This window comes from Oncorhynchus nerka, linkage group LG24 (genome assembly GCF_034236695.1).
Source record: "Oncorhynchus nerka isolate Pitt River linkage group LG24, Oner_Uvic_2.0, whole genome shotgun sequence".
In the NCBI taxonomy this organism is placed as follows: domain Eukaryota; kingdom Metazoa; phylum Chordata; class Actinopteri; order Salmoniformes; family Salmonidae; genus Oncorhynchus; species Oncorhynchus nerka.
In genome coordinates, this window is record NC_088419.1 from 32,457,855 (window position 1) to 32,477,678 (window position 19,824).

A 19,824-nucleotide genomic window follows, 5' to 3' on the forward strand; every position below is an offset into this window, starting at 1 on the left:
TGACCAGAGTCCCGTGTCACATTTTTCTTTTATCTTTGTTTATTTATCCACTCGTACCTGTTGAGAGGAAGCGTGGTTTGCCAGAAAGAGGATTATGACCTGGAAACAAGCTCCGGGGTGGGACCTGGTCTCCCCTTACAAAGCTGGAACCGTAACCTGGTCTCCCCTTACTACCTGAGTGTTGGATGTTTGGGTTTCGAAGAGTACAGGTGTGCGAGTGGACTAGCCATGCTCCCAGGCACAGCCCCCCTCCTGAATATTTAATGTGCTAATAAGCAGCAGGGCTTTTTTTTTGAGGAGGAGGAGGTGGTTTAAAAAGATTAGCGTCTCAGGTGTCATCTGCTTTTTTTTGACGTGATAGGCTCAAACAAGTTATCTGGGTAGCTGGATTGAGGGAGTTGAGAGAGGACAGGTGGAGGAGATGCAGTCCACAACCTCCTTTTCAACTCTTTGCCACTCATGTAGTGTGTGTAGGAGGAGGAGGGACTAGGGATCAATTTAGGATTTAGGGATAGAGTGGAACCTCCTTCTTGTTGGACTAAAATGGCTGACTGGATAATAAGTGTAATGCTCCCACCAATAGTATAGGCTTATACATTTCCCTCCACTTGCCAGAAATGAAGGGGAGCTTTACCCAAACCTTTATGTTAAATGGATTTTGTACAGTTCTTTACTGTAGTTTGTTATAAGTGGGAGAGACTGACAAGAAGACCCATTCGTGGACTCCTTTTGTGCTGATGTGTTGGTGGTGGGGCTTCAATGTGCCTTTTCACCTCTTTCTTCCCCCTCTCACTCATCTTTCTCTCACCTCTCTATTAGAGGTCGACCGATTATGATTTTTCAACGCCGATACCGATTATTTGAGGACTAAATAGTCGATACCGATTAATCGGCCGATTTTAAATATAAAAATTTAAAAAACGCTTTTTTAAAATTGTGTGTGTGTGTGTGCACACACACAGTGGGGAGGGGGTATTTAGTCAGCCACCAATTGTGCTAGTTCTCCCACTTAAAAAGATGAGGCCTATAATTTTCATCATAGGTAAGCTTCAACTATGACAGACAAAATGAGGGGGAAAAATCCAGAAAATGACATTGTAGGATTTTTAATGAATTGATTTGCAAATTATGGTGGAAAATAAGTATTTGGTCATCTACAAACGAGCAAGATTTCTGGCTCTCACAGACCTGTGACTTCTTCTTTAAGAGGCTCCTCAGTCCTCCACTCGTTACCTGTATTAATGGCACCTGTTTGAACTTGTTATCAGTATAAAAGACACCTGTCCACAAACTCAAACAGTCACACTCCAAATTCCACTATGGCCAAGACCAAAGAGCTGTCAAAGGACACCAGAAACAAAATTGTAGACCTGCACCAGGCTGGGAAGCCTGAATCTGCAATAGGTAAGCAGCTTGGTTTGAAGAAAGCAACTGTGGGAGCAATTATTAGGAAATGGAAGACATACGAGACCACTGATGATCTCACCCCTTGGGATCAAAATGATCACAAGAACGGAGAGCAAAAATCCCAGAACAACACGGGGGGACCTAGTGAATGACCTGCAGAGAGCTGGGACCAAAGTAACAAAGTCTACCATCAGTAACACACTACGCCGCCAGGGACTCAAATCCTGCAGTGCCAGACGTGTCCCCCTGCCTAAGCCAGTACATGTCCAGGCCCGTCTGAAGTTTGATAGAGAGCATTTGGATGATCCAGAAGAAGATTGGGAGAATGTCATATGGTCAGATGAAAGCAAAATATAACTTTTTTGTAAAAACTCAACTCGTTGTGTTTGGAGGACAAAGAATGCTGAGTTGCATCCAAAGAACACCATACCTACTGTGAAACATGGGGGTGGAAACATCATGCTTTGGGGCTGTTTTTCTGCAAAGGGACCAGGACGACTGATCCGTGTAAAGGAAAGAGTGAATGGGGCCATGTATCGTGAGATTGTGAGTGAAAACCTCCCATCAGCAAGGGCATTGAAGATGAAACATGGCTGGGTCTTTCAGCATGACATTGATCCCAAACACACCACCCGGGCAATGGAGTGGCTTCGTAAGAAGCATTTCAAGGTCCTGGAGTGGTCTAGCCAGTCTCCAGATCTCAACCCCATAGAAAATCTTTGGAGGGAGTTGAAAGTCCATGTTGCCCAGCAACAGCCCCAAAACATCACTGCTCTAGAGATCTGCATGGAGGAATGGGCCAAAACACCAGTGTGAAAACCTTGTGAAAGACTTACAGAAAACGTTTGACCTCTGTTATATAACCTTTGTTGGCAATGACAAAGTATTGAGATAAACTTTTGTTATTGACCAAATACTTATTTTCCACCATAATTTGCAAATACATTCATTAAAAACCCTACAATGTGATTTTATGGATTTTTTCTCATTTTGTCTGTCATAGTTGAAGTGTACCTATGATGAAAATTACAGGTCTCATCTTTTTAAGTGGGAGAACTTGCACAATTGGTGGCTGACTAAATACTTTTTAGCCCCACTGTATATACATTTTTGTAATAATGACAATTGCTGCAATACTGAATGAACACTTAAAATAAAACTTTATATAATACATAAAATGAATGTTGAAAACAAACTAATTTCTATATGCAGGAAATCCTATTTTAATAATGGGCATGGTAAGAATTGACTACCAAAGTGCGAGTCATAATTCCCATGACACCTAGCAAAATCTGAAAAGCAGTTCCTTCATTCATTTATTCCATAGGATATTTTTAGATTCACTTAAAATAAGGTCTGTTTCGTGTAGGCTTACACCACCTTGCCAATTTTATAACTGTGTAGATATCCATAGGACAAGGTGACTGTTCAATATTGGCTAAATATAAGCAAAGTTTTTTTGTAGAGTGTATTTATGAAAATATGTTGACAAAAGTTTCCTTATTCTAGTGAGATTTACACAGGTACCAAAACGCAGAGGCGGTTTAAGCCTGCACGAAACTGACCTTATTTGAAGTAAAGACATTCTCTATGGAAGACATGAACGGTAAAATAACAAAGGAACCCCTTTCAAGTTCAGCCGCAGGGTATTACAGGAATTATAACGCGTCGACTATTTCTCTCTAAACCATATACCTTTGACTATTACGAGCCTGCTGCTGCCTACCACCCCTCAGTCATACTGCTCTATCAAATCATAGACTTATCTATAATAAACACACAGAAATACGAGCCTTAGGTCAAATCTGGAAACATCACCTTGAAAACAAAACTTTCGTTCCGTCCCGTCTTTTATCTAACTGGTGGCATCCATGAGTCTAAATATTCCTGTTACATTGCACAACCTTCAATGTTATGTCATAATTACGTTAAATTCTGGCAAATTAGTTCGCAAAGAGCCAGGCGGCCCAAACTGTTGCATATACCCTGACTCTGCGTGCAATCAACGCAAGAGGTGACACAATTTCACCTGGTTAATATTGCCTGCTAACCTGGATTTCTTTTAGTTAAATATGCACGTTTAAAAGTATATACTTGTGTATTGATTTTAAGAAAAGCATTGACGTTTATGGTTAAGTACACATTGGAGCAACGACAGTCGTTGATTGTTTTTTTTATAAGATAAGTTTAATGTTAGCTAGCAACTTACCTTGGCTTACTGCATTCGTGTAACAGGCAAGCTCCTCGTGGAGTGCAATGTGATCAGGTGGTTAGAGCGTTGGACTAGTTAACTGTAAGGTTGCAAGATTGGATCCCCTGAGCTGACAAGGTAAGAACGTTCCTAGGCTGTCATTGAAAATGAGAATGTCTTAACTGACTTGCCTAGTTAAATAAAGGTTTTTAAAATAATAATAATTTAATCGGCAAAATCGGCGCCCAAAAATACAGATTTCCGATTATGAAAAGTGGAAATCGGCCCTAATTAATCGGCCGTTCCGATTTAATCGGTCGACCTCTACTCTCTATCCCTCTTACCTCTCTTTCCTTCTTTCCTCCCTTTACCCGTTGACTCTGACTCCCATGTCCTGCCTCCACAGATGCGAATGAGTGTGTGGGGAAACCGTGTGTAAACGCTTACTCTTGCAAAAACTTAATTGGCGGATATCACTGCGACTGCTTTCAAGGATGGTCTGGACAAAACTGTGACATCAGTCAGTATTCCTTTCCCCTTTATTGTCGTCACCGTCTCTCTCGCTCTCTCTCGTTATTTTCACTCTTGCTACTGATCCGTGTTTTTCTACCACTCCTCTCGGTCTCTCTAGGCTTTGGGCGACGTCTCATTGGCACTTTCTAGCATTGTCACTTTCTAAAGAGGCCACCATCTCCGTAGCTGTCTCTGTAAAACTCACCAACTTTGCCTCTGTGGTTTTTATTGCATGTTGGGTATAGCTTCTTGTCAACTGCATACAGTGCCTTCAGAAAGTATTCATAACCTTGACTTACTCCACATTTTGTTACAGCCAAAATGCATCAACTATATAAAAATACCCATCTATACCCTACCCTCACAATGACAATTTGCAAACATAAATGTATTGAAAATGAACATGCATAAATATCTAATTTTACTTAAGTATTCACACCCCTGAGTCAATACTTTGTAGAAGCACCTTTGGCAGCGATTTAAAGCTGTGAGTCTTTCTGGGTAAGTCTCTAAAAGGCGCTGATTGGTTAATCTGTCTGCAGTGGACGTACAGCATTTACTGCGATACGGCCTGTGCAGAAGTCAGGGCATTTATACTTGCGCGTTGCCGAGTTGTTGTGAAGGAAGTTGTCAAGGAAGTGAGTTTGCGCGGGAGTGCCAGTATATACGCAATCATGTCAATGCTGAGCTTTAAGGAGCCCTCCGCATTGTTAATTTTTTGGGCCGGCGCATGCCAATGCGGTACAGAGCTCCATTTGGCCTCTGCGTGCCCCCGGATGCTCCGTAATTGCATCACACCAACCGTCCATCCATACAGTGCCTCGACACACATTTTCGGATGGCGCATAAATTGGCTTTAAGAGTTTGGCACACCGGGATTGTGAAACATTTTCAGGTCTTGCCATAGATTTTCAAGTAGATTTAAGTCAAAATTGTCTAATTGGTAAGCAGCTCGTGTAGATTTGGCCTCGTGTTTTAGGTTATTTTCCTGCTGAAAAGTGAATTGATCTCTTAGTGTCTGGTCGAAATCCAACTGAACCAGGTTTTCCTCTAGGATTTTTGCCTGTGCTTAGCTACGTTCAGTTTCTTTTTTTATCATGAAAAACTCGGCAGTCCTTAACGATTACAAGCATATCCATAACACTATGCTTGAAAATATGAGTGGTACTCCGTAATGTTTTGTAATTGATGTGCCCCAAACAACGCTTTGTATTCATAACAAAAAGTGTATTGCTTTGCCACATTTTTTGCAGTATTACTTTAGTGCCTTATTGCAAACAGGATGCATGTTTTGGAATATTTTTATTCTGTACAGGCTTTATTCTCACTCTGTCAATAAAGGTTATTGTGGAGTAACTACAATGTTGTTGATCCATCCTCCGTTTTCTCCTATCACAGCCGTTAAACTCTGCAACTTTTGTAAAGTCACCATTGGCCTCATAGTGAAATCACTGAGTGGTTTCCTTCCTCTCCAGCAACTGAGTTAAAGACACCTGTTTCTTTGTAGTGAGACTGGGTGCATTGATACACCATCCAAAGTGTAATCAATATCTTCACCATGCTCAAAGGGATATTCAATGTCAGTTTCTTTTTTTTTTCTTCTTTTTTTTACCCATCTATCAATAGGTACCCTTTGAGGCATTCGAAAACCTCCCTGGTCTTTGGTTGAATCTGTTTTGAAATTCACTGTTGGAGGGACCTTACAGATAATTGTGTGTGGGGTATGGAGATGAGGGAGTCATTCAAATATGTTAAATAGCATTTCAGTGACTCCATGCATCTTATGTGACTTGTTTTAAATGTTTACTTGTGAACTATAGGTTTCCTATGACTTAAAAGAGCAAAATTAAAAACATAATTCCATTTAGAGGCGCGTGTCTGTAGGCCACAAAAAAAAAAAAATTGGCGTTAACAAAATGTGGAAAAAATGTGAAGGGGTGTGAATACTTTCTAAAGGCACTGTTTGCTTTGTTCATAAAGACGACTAACTTTCCGTCTTCAATTTATTAACAAAACACCTACATTACCTGCCTTGATTGCACATTAAAATGGTGGGTCAGTTTTGCAATAGTTATTAAAAACCCTTCTGTGTGTAACCATCTTTCTCTCACCTATCTCAGATGTCAAGGGCTGCCACGGCCAATGTCAGAATGGAGCGACGTGTAAGGTATGCGCCCTTCTCTGGACCTTGTGACTCGATGCCACACAGACAATAAATGAATAATGTAAAAAAAAAAAAAATCTGCTCAACCATTTCTTTAATTATTTCATGTAAAACGTTCAACTCTGAACTATATACAGTAACAGTCAAAAGTTTGCACACAGCTGCTCATTCAAGGGCTTTTCTTAATGGTTTCTATGTTCTAAATTGTAGAATAAGTGAAGACATCAACTATGAAATAACACATATGGAACATGTACTAACCAAAAAAGTGTTAAAACAATCAGCATGTATTTTAGATTCTTCAAAGTAGCCACCCTTTGCCTTGACAGCTTTCCACACTCTTGGCATTCTCTCAACCAGCTTCACCTGGAATGCTTTTCCAGCAGTCTTGAAGGAGTTCCCACATATGCTGAGTACTTGTTTGTTGCTTGTCCTTCACTTTGCTGTTCAACTCGTCCCAAACCATCTCAATTGGGTTGTGGAGGCCAGGTCATCTGATGCGGCACTCAATCACTCTGTGGAGGTGTGTTGGGTCATTGTCCTGTTGAAAAACAAATGATAGTCCCACTAAGTGCAGACCAGATGGGATGGTGAATTGCTGCAGAATGCTTTGGTAGCCATGCTGGTTAAGTGTTCCTTGAATTCTAAAGAAATCACTAACAGCGTCTCACAAAGACACGGCGGTAGGAAGCAAAAATCGCAAATTTGGACCAAAGGACAGATTTTCACAGGTCTAATGTCCATTGCTCATCTTTCTTGGCCCAAGCAAGTCATCTTATTATTGGTGTCCTTTAGTAGTGGTTTCTTTGCAGCAATTTGGCTATGAAGGCCTGATTCACTCAGTCTCCTCTGAACAATTGATGTATCTATTACTTGAACTCTGCAGCCCAAATAAATGCTTACATTTCTGAGGCTGGTAACCCTAATGAACTTATCCTCTGCAGCAGAGGTAACTCTGGGTCTTTTCCTGTGGCGGTCCTCAGTTTCATCATAATGCTTGGTTTCTGCGACTGCACTTGAAGAAACTTTAGAAGTTCTTGAACTGTTCCGGATTGACTGACCTTCATGTCATGAAGTAAAGATGGACTGTTTCTCTTAGCTTATTTGAGCTGTTCTTGCCATAATATGGACTTAGCCATAGTTGATAAAAGACCATCTTCTGTATACCACCCCTACCTTGTCACAACACAATTGATTGGCTCAAACGCATTAAGAAGGAAAGAAATTCCACAAATTAACTTTTAACAAGGCACACCTGTTCATTGAAATGCATTCCACATGAAGCTGGTTGAGAGAAAGGGTGGCTACTTTGGAGAATCAAATATAAAATTATTTGGATTTGTTTAATTAACACTTTTTTTGGTTACTACATGATTCCATATGTTTCATAGTTTTGTTGTCTTCCCTATTCTACAATGTAGAAAATGGTTAAAAAATAAAAACCCTTGAATGAGTAGGCGTGTCCTAAACTTTTGACTGGTACTCTATGACCAAGAGGTAGTATGTAAATGGAGGTTAAGAAGGCTCTTAGACTGAACCCTAGAGGACATGCTCACCTAGATATCCTGTTAACATGGATCCATATCATATACTGTCAAGTCCTTACTTGCATTCTACTTGTCCTTTACATGTTAGCAGGTCATACCCTGTCCTATAGGATTCTCATGTGTTAGATCTATGTCAGATATATCTATTTTCCCACCATCTCCCTTCAGGAAGGGCCCAGGGGGTACCTCTGTCAGTGCCCGTCAGGCTTTGTGGGCACGCACTGCGAGATCCAGCGGAACAGGTGTGCCAGTGGGCCCTGCCAGAACGGTGGGCGCTGCCACAGCGTTTTGGACGGCTTTGTGTGCGAGTGCCCGACCAAGTTCTCCGGGGAACTGTGTGAGGTGAGCCTTTAGTTCAAAGGCCGAAGTCTCGGGACCAGTTTGCGCTGCTTTCAAGTGTTGGTCCTTTTGGTATATATGCGTGCGCACAGTCTGTTTACGGTGAGATTAAAAACAACGGTATGTCCTGAATTCAGTCAAAGCAAAACTCCCGCATAAGAGAATTGACACGCACGCACTCCTAGAACTACACACACACAGACAGCGCTGTACTGTTTTGCTTTGACTGAACGGCAAACTGTACTGGTTGTGAGCCCATTCCTGTACTTGGCGTAACAAGCTATAAATACGAACCCTCTTGAATGAGGCAACTCTACTATGGCCCTGTGCCCACTCAGTCACTCCAGGGCATTGAGAAGCTAAGTTTATGCCTGTCGTGGAATTGTGGCTCTATTCTTACACTCCTGTTACCAGTGACATGCGTATGATACTTACTACACTTGTATTGCATTGATATGCCACAAATGCACTCCTGCTACACTAACGCAACATGCGTATGACTTCCCTATGCACTCCTGCTAAACTCAGACCGCATACATGATGACACTATAAACTCCTGCACATGTTCAACATATTGTACATATGACATTCCTGTTCAGTTTCTTACAGATACGGGAATCCCTATGTGTGCAAGTGCTTGCGTACTTTTTGTTGTTGTTAGCCTAGCTAATCATAGAATTACATAGGCCTAGAATCCCTATGTCCTATGATCCCTATGGGCCTATTATAACTTAACATTATATTTTAATGTGACATAAACACAACCAGTCAATGTTTTCAAAAAATGCCCTCCTGTAGGCTACCCGTGCACTTTTGTCCACTCACAAAATGATTACAACATCCAAACAGTGCATTGTGCACTCACAAAATGATTACAACATCCAAACAGTGCATTGTGCACTCACAATTTGATGAATGGAAAGAGACCTCTGTTACAAAACACCAACGTGTATTGTAATGACGTTTTGTGATTGTCATTAGGCCTATACTTCATGCATCCACTGCTGTCCGTACGTCTCTGTATCGGCAACTCATTTCCGCCTTGGCCAGATGTACTAGTTTTTATCGAACCACAACGCAATTTTGAGCATATACAACCCGGTTTCAAGACAATTCGCTCAGATTTCATGTGGCTGACGTGGTAATGTTAAATAATGGCCTACAGTTTTCTTGACATTTTGTTTTAATTATTGTGATAGGCTCATGTTTATACCGGTACTGCGTACCCCCACTATTAATTTTGCCAGGACGACATACCGGCTTACTTTCTTCCCTGCCTTCCTACTACACTCGTATGGCATGCAGAGGCACTGCTATGACACATCTATGCAATTGGCATGCCTGACACACAATCTCTTAGCACACCTATCCCATCCTTTTAACACCCCTATGTCCTTCTGCACACCAATTTGACTGAGTTGATTTGGGATCGGGCGTTTGAGACGTGCATTACAGGTGGTTTTGGGTGGGCTGTTTGAAAGACAGGGTGTTTAAGTGTTCTTCCTCTTCTGTGGAGGGGCTTAGATTTATGGGACTTGTCCCAGCCTTTAGCCCTCAGACCCCTCAGTTTACATCCCACACATACTTTTCATGGCCACAGCACTCAGAGAAGCCTTTAAACAGAACAGAATAGAATAAATACGTCTCTGCCCCATCAGATAAAGTCAAATGAACAAGTTGGGTGCATGTATCTGTCTGTGTGTGTGTGTCTGCGCAGGCTGAGTTTGTGTGTCCGCGTGTGTATTCATCTGTGTGAGAGCACCATGACCAGGAGAGCACCATAACCCAAGTGGATCAGCCCACCCCGTTGCACCACACTACTGACCGATTCAGTGCCTTAAATGGCAGCGAGTTGTACCCCATGGTTTACACTGCGTTTTTTGTTGTGAATTTTCCCTACTTGATGCCCTGAGAACAGAGAAAATGTAGAAACTGGAGCCGCTGCCATGTCACCGAGGACTATCTGGTTGAATGAAATTGAGATTAATTTAAACCACACACACAAACACGCACACACACAAACTACCTCCACACACAGATGTGTTGGTGATCTTCAGGTACCTCTGACCTTATGCCAGGCTTCCACAGCTTAGCCCTTTGTGTTTATCTATATACTTAAAGAACAACTTGTGTGAAGTGTTGCAAGGCCTCTCACACACCTTCTTTCTCTCCCGCACTCACACTCACCATTTCTGTCCATACTGGGTGGCAAGGATTCATTATCTGAAGTACTTGCATAAAGTGGATAAAATAAATGAAACCAAGTACAAATGGAAAACTTGTTTTTACATGTGAATGTGTAGTACTTGTTTGTGCATTCGTGCTTGTGTACATGCTTGCATGTGTGAACGTTCTCTTTCCCTCCCCCACAGGTCCCAGGTTGGTCTCCTTCAGACCCATGTGAGCCAACCCCCTGTGAGAACGAGGCACCGTGCCACGCCCTAACGGGTGACTTTTACTGCGCCTGTCCCGATGGCTACGAGGGCAAGACCTGTGCCCACCTCAGGGACCACTGCAGGACCACCCCCTGCCAAGGTAGAGCCACACACCGTGACTGATTCTGGACCGGTTTTTGTTTTGTTCCCTATACATAATGGCTGAATGGAAATTGAAAAGGCTGATTCCAAATCAGTTACTAAGATTGAACTTGCCAGAGCCCCAGAGTATTATGAAGTTTCCCCAAGACTCAGGTCTTGGGTCGTTTTGTTTTGCATTTCCCCCCCACTACTAGGTGAAGCTTTTTTTTTTTTTTTTTTTAGATCTACCTAGGGGAACTAGACACTGGATCAGGTAGAGGCAGACACCTCATTCATCCCTCCTGGTTTTTTTTTCTCTCAGTAATTGACAGCTGCACCATTGTCGTGGCGACCAATGACTCCGCGGGCGAGGGTGGCTTTCGTCACATCTCGTCCAATGTGTGTGGCCCCCGGGGACGCTGTATCAGCCAGCCCCGCGGCAACTTCACCTGCTTCTGTGACTCCGGCTTCAGCGGCACCTATTGCCACGAAAGTACGTACCACTGTGTCTTTCTCTGTCGGTCCGCATGGCTGCCATCTGTCCTTGTGACCAGTAGACTTGGGCAATTTTTAAATGTTATTTCACCTTGATTTAACCAGGTAGGCTAGTTGAGAACAAGTTTCTAATTTACAACTGCGACCTGGCCAAGGTAAAGCAAAGCAGTGCGACACAAACAACAGAGTTACACATGGAATAAACAACACAATAGGGTGGAAAAAGAAAGTCTATATAAAGTGTGGGCATATGAGACCTTCAGTCCCCTCCCTGGATCAAGATCCCTATTGGCTAAATTGTTTAGTGTGTCAAAAATAAAGAATTTATCCCCTTGTGTGCACTTCCGGTAATACCGTATTCCCCAGTATGGTACAGATACAGTATGACTGTCTGAAAATTAAGATGCCACCCAAACTTAGACCAGGGCTTCAGTTGCATTTACTGCCACAAGAGTATGTCTGTCTGTCTCCTGTCTTTGTCTGTATGTCTGTTCATGTGACCTGGGCTTCAGTGGCCAGGGTTGGGGTCAATTCCACAAATTAAATTCCAATTAGCTTTTCTTACCCTGAGTAGTTCAATTGAGTAAATTAATTTCATTCAATATTCTGCCACAAAAATTAATTCCATACAATTCCCTCTTGACCCATTCCCTGAATTTAAATTCCTTTACTTCTTTCAACTCAAGCCAAACTCAACCCAACTACCTCAATGCATGGCAAGTTTGAAAGAGTTGACCTTTACACATTTTGGGGTAATATTCCTGGAAACCTTAAATGTACCCTGACTTACACTTTTCAGGAAGTTTGTAAGTTTGTATAAACCTAAAATAATACAATGTTTTCTGTATTAAAAGATAATCATAAAGCTGTAAAACATTATCAATATTAAACCATCCTATGGGAAAGCTGAATAAAGATGTCCATTTTTTATGCACATCTGTTATTAGGCAAATCTATTGACCAAGTAAAAGCTGTTTTAATTTGAACAGCGTGGGATAATGCTGTAAATGCAAAATACTTCCCCACTGGAGACCAGGTTTAAATTCCTGTCTGTACCTTTCATTCAATGACTCTTTCTTTATTCTCACCCAATCTGTTTATCTAAATTAAGCAAAAATACAAACGGTAGAGTGGAATTCTACTCTATTGTTATTATTTGTATTTTTTTTAAATGAAAGTATTAACAGACATTGGTCACTAAACATTTGTGGAATTGACGTTTAGTCTGTGTAAATTTTAATACAGGGTATACATAAATCAACAAGACAGTAACTTCACACATGGAGCTGCGGAGGGGGCGTTGTGTGTGAGATGGGAGGAGCTGCGGAGGGGGCGTTGTGTGTGTGTGTGTGAGATGGGAGGAGCTGCGGAGGGGGCGTTGTGTGTGTGAGATGGGAGGAGCTGCGGAGGGGCGTTGTGTGTGTGAGATGGGAGGAGCTGCGGAGGGGCGTTGTGTGTGTGTGAGATGGGAGGAGCTGCGGAGGGGCGTTGTGTGTGTGTGTGAGATGGGAGGAGCTGCGGAGGGGGCGTTGTGTGTGTGTGTGAGATGGGAGGAGCTGCGGAGGGGGCGTTGTGTGAGATGGGAGGAGCTGCGGAGGGGGTGTTGTGTGAGATGGGAGGAGCTGCGGAGGGGGTGTTGTGTGAGATGGGAGGAGCTGCGGAGGGGGTGTTGTGTGAGATGGGAGGAGCTGCAGAGGGGGTTGTGTGTGTGTGTGTGTGAGATGGGAGGAGCTGCGGAGGGGGCGTTGTGTGTGTGTGTGTGAGATGGGAGGAGCTGCGGAGGGGGCGTTGTGTGTGTGTGTGTGAGATGGGAGGAGCTGCAGAGGGGCGTTGTGTGTGTGAGATGGGAGGAGCTGCGGAGGGGGTGTTGTGTGTGAGATGGGAGGAGCTGCGGAGGGGCGTTGTGTGTGTGAGATGGGAGGAGCTGCGGAGGGGGCGTTGTGTGTGTGTGAGATGGGAGGAGCTGCGGAGGGGTGTTGTGTGTGTGTGAGATGGGAGGAGCTGCGGAGGGGGCGGTGTGTGTGAGATGGGAGGAGCTGCGGAGGGGCGTTGTGTTGTGTGTGTGTGTGTGTGTGTGAGATGGGAGGAGCTGCGGAGGGGGCGTTGTGTGTGTGAGATGGGAGGAGCAGACGGAGGGGGCGTTGTGTGCATGTGTGTGAGATGGGAGGAGCAGACTGAGGGGGCGTTGTGTGCATGTGTGTGAGATGGGAGCGAGCAGACGGAGGGGGCGTTGTGTGTGAGATGGGAGCGAGCAGACTGAGGGGGAGCGAGAACGCCAAGGAAACTCGTCTACAGCCAAGACTAGCCAACTTGAAGCAGCCACAATGTTATTTATTACCCCATATAACAGTGCATGGGGTAGCCTAGGGAAGCTAGCTAAGCCAGCTATAGCTTGCTAGGCCAATTGAGGCTACATTTTGCGCTCCCCGTAAACCGCATTCCGATTAAAAACCTACCGGTTTGCTTGTAGCCTACTCCTCATTTCTCAAACTTTTTAATTCTGTAATTGTACGCTGTCTTGCATTGTTTTAGTGAACTCACTCCACTTGCTACACGTTGAGCGTCTTTGACGATTTTGATTGGCCAACATAAACAACAAGCTACACACCTGAAAGCTACCGGTTATCTACCTGTCTTCTTCCTAAACTACATTTTGAAGGTTTGTTTTATTAAATTAATCATTTGAAATGTTATGTTATATGGATATTTTATTTATTTAAAAAATATTTCAGTGTTAAGAGGCTTATAATTATAAATTGTATAGTATTAGTATTTGAATAAGTCTGTTTGGCTATTCAAATAACCGTGCACATCCCTATTGCATCCGTTATTGAAATGGTTGTACTGATTTTTAATTTTCCATACCTTCCACATGAGGTGAATGGTGTACTTTCCCAATTCCTAGATATTCTCTCTGATTGGATTCCAATTGGAATTAAACTGATCTCTGTAAAGTAGCACAATGTTTTATGCAAGCCTGCGTTGTATTAAGGCTGTGGTCTTCAACTTGTTTTTGCCAAGGTACCCCCTCCCAGGCAAACCGGTAACCCAGGGACCCCCAACATACTTAATAAAACATTTTACTTATCAGGTGAATGATAATGGAAAGGAGAAGTAATCAACACTTTAAAATTAATTGATTTGGTAGATCGCTTTTTATTATTTTGACCTCTCCACATAATTGGAAGAGGAAGTGTGTAAACTTTTAACACCGCCTATTAGCTAGAAAGGTAACTCCGAACACTTTCGCTTAGAGCAGCTGTTTAGCTGGTTAAACAAATGTTAGCCATGTGTTGGCAACCATTTAGTTTTCAAGTCAAGAAAGTTACCAGCAACTAGCAATAGATTGTAACACCAGATAATGTGATTTAACCCCCCTCCCCCCAAAAAATTGGTATCCATTATACTGGGAGTTACAGGTTAGGTACTGTTTGGTGTAGCATGGAGAATTTTTGACCTACCTTAACTTGGCGGTACGGTCTTTGTCCTCGATTCGTGGAAACAGGAGTCTCTGGCACTGTCCAGTTGCAGGGGGGTCTGTTATGAATTCAGAAAAGTGTTCTGTTATTAAAATGAATAGTTTTTGCTCCATGAAGTAGTCCAACAATGTGTGACCGCCACCATCTTGTGTATTTCAAGTCTTCTCTCAATCTGTAGCTAGCCAGCTGCACTGGTAGCCTATTCGCTATGTCAGATACTTCAGTGAGTGTAATTTGCTCAATTAGGATCTCATTTACGACTGTAGGTACAGTTCCTTCAAAGTATTAATACCACTTTTTCAAAATTTTATAGCCAGAATGCAAAATGTATTAAATGTAATGTGTTTTAGTCACTGTCCTACACACCATAATGTCAAAGTGGAATTTTTTTATTTTTTTATTATTATTTTTACAAATAGTCCATAAGTATTCAACCCTGGTATTGTGGCAAGCACAAATACGTTCAGGAGTAAAATGTAACAAGTCACGTAAGTTGCACTGACTCACTCTGTGTGCTATAAGTGTTTAACATGATTTTTTGAGATTACTGCCTCAATCTCTGTGCCCCATACACACACTTATCTGTAAGGTCCCTTAGTCAAACAATCCATTTCAAACACTGATTAAACAACAAAGACCAGGGTGGTTTTCCAATGCCTCGCAAAGAAGGGCACAGATTACTTTTTTTTTTTTTTTTGCAGACAATGATTATCCCTTTGAGCATGGTGAAGTTATTAATTACACTTTGGGTGGTGTATCAATGCACCCAGTCACTACACAGATACAGGTGTCCTTCCTAACTCAGTTGCTGGAGAGGAAGGAAACCGGTCAGGGATTTCACCATGAGGCCAATGGTGACTTTAAAACAGTTGCAGAATTTAATGGTTGTGATAGAAGAAACTGAGGATGGATTAACATTGTAGTTACTCCACAATACTAACATAATTGACAGTGAATATAAGGGAGCTTGTACAGAATAAAAATATCCCAAAACGTGCATGCTGTTTGCAACAAGACACTAAAGTAATGCGGCAAAAAATGTGGCAAAATAATTCACTTTTGATCCTGAATACAAAGTGTTACTGCGTACCACTCCATATTTGCAAGCATAGTGGTGGCTACATCATGTTATGGGTATGCTTGTAATCGTTAAGGACTGGAGCTAAGCACAGGCAAAGTCCTAGAGGAAAACCTGGTTGTTTGTTTCCACCAGACAATGGGAGATTACTTCACCTTACAGCAGGTTTTCTTCAATTCTAATTTTCAGTGGCACCTACTGCCAAGAGTATATACATTTGAGACATGAAGTCTTAACCAGGTGACAGCCTGAAAATGATGTTTTCTGGGTTGACTACACTCTAGCTTTTCAAACAGAAATTTGCATCCTGTAGCACAAACTCCAAAAAGTTCTGGGACACTGTAACGTCCATGGAGAATGAGAGCACCTCCTAGCTGCCCACTGCACTTAGGCTAGGAAACACTGTCAACACCAATAAATCTGCAATAGTTGAGAATTTCAATAATCATTTTTCTATGGCTGGCCATGCTTTCCATGTGGCTACCCCTGCCCCGGTAGCATAGCAGCACCCACCCGTAGCATGCTCTCCAGCAGGTATATTTCACTGGTCACCCCCAAAGCCAATTCCTCCTTCGGCCCCCTTTCCTTCCAGTTCTCTACTGTCTATGACTGGAACGAACTGCAAAAATCACTGAAGCTGGAGACTCACTCCCTCACTAGCTTTAAGCACCAGCTGTCAGAGCAGATCACTGCACCTGTACATAGCTCATATGTAAATAGCCCATCCAACTACCTCATCTCCATACTGTTATCTATTTATTTATTTTTGCTCCTTTGCACCCCATTATTTCTACTTGCACACATCTTCTGCACATCGATCACTCCAGTGTTTAATTGCTATATTGTAATTATTTTGCCACTATGGCCTATTTATTGCCTTAGCTCCGTTATCCTACCTCATTTGCACACACTATATAGACTTTTTCTACTGTATTATTGACTGTATGTTTGTTCCATGTGAAACTGTTGCACTGCTTTGCTTTATCTTGGCCAGGTCGCAGTTGTAAATGAGAACTTGTTCTCAACTAGCCTTCCTGGTTAAATAAAGGTAAAAAAATATATATCTAACCACAAATTTGAAAAATTACAGCAATTCTTCTGGTTGCTAAAAAAGCTGTTAACGTCCTTATACATCCGGTATACAACCTGACCATGATGGCAGAAGATTACAATGTCTTATAATAATGCAACCAGTTTTCCAGCTGGACACTGTCTCTCTGCTAAATTCTCACCATGCTCGGAGGTCCCTGGTGAATTTGCTATAACAAAAGGGATCCCAGGCCCAAATAGTTAAAACCCCTGTTCTGACCTCAATGGGACTTCCTGGATAAATAAAGGCAAAAAAATAGAATGCTTATTTTTCTATTTTAGACGTGAACGACTGTGTGAGTAGCCCGTGTCGGAACGGAGGCACCTGCATCGATGGAGTCAACTCCTTCCAGTGCTTCTGTCCTGATGGGTGGGAGGGCCGGCTCTGTGACCTTAGTAAGTTAGCTCTCCTTTTTCTCCTCCTACTTTTTGTATCCTCCTGCTCCAATAATTTTTTCTTCCTACCCTTTCCCCCTGTCGTTCTTCTCCTACTCCTATCTTCTCGTCTTTCTCCATACTACTCTTCCTCCCCTTTCTCCATCTTCCTTTCCCTCCCATTCACCTCCTCCTTATAACACAGCCATTGACATTTTATTTTCCTTTCCTTCCTTCCTTCCTCCTCAGATGTGAACGAGTGCAACCGTAACCCGTGTAAGAATGGTGGCTTCTGTGTGGATCTGGTCAACGACTTCTACTGCGAGTGTACCAACAACTGGAAGGGCAAGACCTGCCACTCCCGTAAGTGTGTGTAGGGCTCGACATTAACGCTTGCCCAGGGGAAGTTAAAAAGAATAAAATAAACATTCAGACAAGCAGATTATAGATTTATGTTGTATGAATGGACAAGAAGAAAAAAAATATATGTATCAAACAATTAGGCTACTCTGAATGTCATCCAGGTATTATTTTATGAAGCTGTTCCTAGCATCATTCATAGGGTTGCAAAATTCTGGTAATCTTTCCAAAATCAAGAATTCCCAGTTAGAAGATTCAGGAGAGAATAAGTAGGAAATTTGGAATTATACTAAAATTAATCTAATTTTGCTACCCTAGTCACACAATACAATTCTCAATCATCCTTTTGGCCCATGGTGTTAAACCTTTTTTGGGGGGGGGGGGGGGTGTAAATAACTTGAGCTTTCTGACAAGTAAAAAAATCTGTTCTACTTGTATATGATAAGTGGCTAAAAAAAGGTCATGTCAAGCCCTGCAGTGTCTGCGTGTGCGCTAATCAGATGTGTTGAATGAAATTAATTGCATAATTTAAATTGGACAGACCGAGGTCTATTGAGTCTAAGCATCTTCGGTATGACATCTAAAATGTGTGCGCACACAGGTGAGAGTCAGTGTGACGCCAACACCTGCAGTAACGGGGGCACCTGCTATGACCACGGGGACGCTTTCCGCTGTGCCTGCCCCCCTGGGAGGGGCGGCAGTACCTGTAACACAGGTGAGGGGGGGGTGGTGCTTTTATGCATTATTTGAATATCTCTGTTTGTATCCCCGTCTGTCGTCTATCGATTCAATGTATTCAGTCTGTATCATATCGTGTCTACCACTTTATTATTATTATTTTTGTCGCCGTCCCTTCCACTCCAGCCAAGAACAGCATGTGTGTGTCCAGCCCGTGCTCCAACGGAGGCACCTGTGTGGGAGGCGGCGACTCCTTCACCTGCATCTGCAAAGAGGGCTGGGAGGGCCCCACCTGCTCCCAAAGTAAGTCGTGGCTTAGATCCCACCGCTGCTACCAGTGTCGCACAGAGGCTACGTCTTCACTTATTTGAAAGGAAATGACTGGTATGGTGGAAACTCCCCCCTAGGCCACACCACCAATCCAATGCTTTTAGATTTGTTTGAAATAGTGAACGAGTGTACACTTCAAGATAAACAAAACCCAGAGTTTTTCTCAGCGCCTCAATCTTACTCCTGCACATGTCCATGTAGATATGTCTATTTCAAGGGCCTCGTCCTGACTCGAATGCACTTATGCAACTTAAAGATTTTGCCATTTTAGATTCATATATATATTTTTTTAAAGCTTGGTTTTCACTTTCTTATGACTTTATCTTGTATTTTTCTCCAGACACCAACGACTGTAACCCTCACCCCTGGTACGTGCATTTCCTCCTCTCCTCCCCCTTTGTCATGCCTTTTCTCTGTTTCGAACCTCCCTTTTGCTGTACAACAACCACCATGAATTGTCTCAACGCCCCCCAAAACTCGTAAAATACAGGAAAGATGTTCCTTAATCCGAAACCCAGCGTTGGTTTTAAATGAACGGGAGGGGACAATGGAGGCTCTGGGGGCCTTAAATGACTCCCCCCACCTCCCCCATATAGGAACAACGGGGGAGCAACCTCTCCTCCCCTTCTCTTCTCCTGCCCTCCCCTCCATTCTTCACTGCTGACCTAGGGAGCACAAGGAGGGGAAGGAGGCTGGAAGGGGTTGGATTGAGGAGTGGGGGGTAGATATTAGCATTTGAAAGGTGTGTATTGATGAGCAGAATTTAGCCTTTGTGACTTGGATCCCAACACACACACTTGCACTCTCTCCCCTCTTTGCTGTTATGTGTGAGATGAGTCAAGACGGGTACGCTCTGTTTTGGCCTATCTAACCTCATGCTCACTGTTCTTCCACTTTCTCTTCCCTCTTTCTTTTTTCCGTCCCTCGATCTTTACAGCTACAACGGTGGTATCTGTGTGGACGGTGTCAACTGGTTTCGATGCGAGTGTGCCCCCGGGTTCGCCGGACCGGACTGTCGTATCAGTAAGTCACAATACGGTTATCCAAATCATCTTGGAGCAAACACGCTGCTTATGCTCATTGAAATGTCCAGTGTAGCAGGCCTTTGACTCTCACACACACCAATGCATCAACTACCCGAGCTGTCGGACACCACAAATGTAACCATGACAATGACAGAAAGAACAGGGGGGCGACACGTCCCTTTGACCTATTGGGGAGTAGAGGTCATCCTTCCTCTTTTCCTCCCTCGGCGCGCACGCA

General features: G+C 43.0%; 1 protein-coding gene across 2 annotated transcripts in view; it reads left to right on the top strand.

The window, feature by feature from the left end:
- jag2b (jagged canonical Notch ligand 2b) overlaps positions 1-19,824 on the top strand; it is a 99,158-nt gene that overhangs the window by 64,612 nt on the left and 14,722 nt on the right. Inside the window, exons 10-20 of one of the 2 annotated variants that reach the window (XM_029631569.2) lie at positions 4,005-4,118; positions 6,232-6,278; positions 7,991-8,164; positions 10,534-10,696; positions 11,000-11,170; positions 17,101-17,214; positions 17,443-17,556; positions 18,155-18,268; positions 18,418-18,534; positions 18,902-18,929; positions 19,499-19,584. In XM_029631569.2, coding sequence (XP_029487429.2) covers positions 4,005-4,118; positions 6,232-6,278; positions 7,991-8,164; positions 10,534-10,696; positions 11,000-11,170; positions 17,101-17,214; positions 17,443-17,556; positions 18,155-18,268; positions 18,418-18,534; positions 18,902-18,929; positions 19,499-19,584 — 1,242 coding nt within the window. The remainder of the gene's footprint in view (positions 1-4,004; positions 4,119-6,231; positions 6,279-7,990; positions 8,165-10,533; positions 10,697-10,999; positions 11,171-17,100; positions 17,215-17,442; positions 17,557-18,154; positions 18,269-18,417; positions 18,535-18,901; positions 18,930-19,498; positions 19,585-19,824) is intronic. The other variant, XM_029631570.2, reaches the window with a different exon arrangement.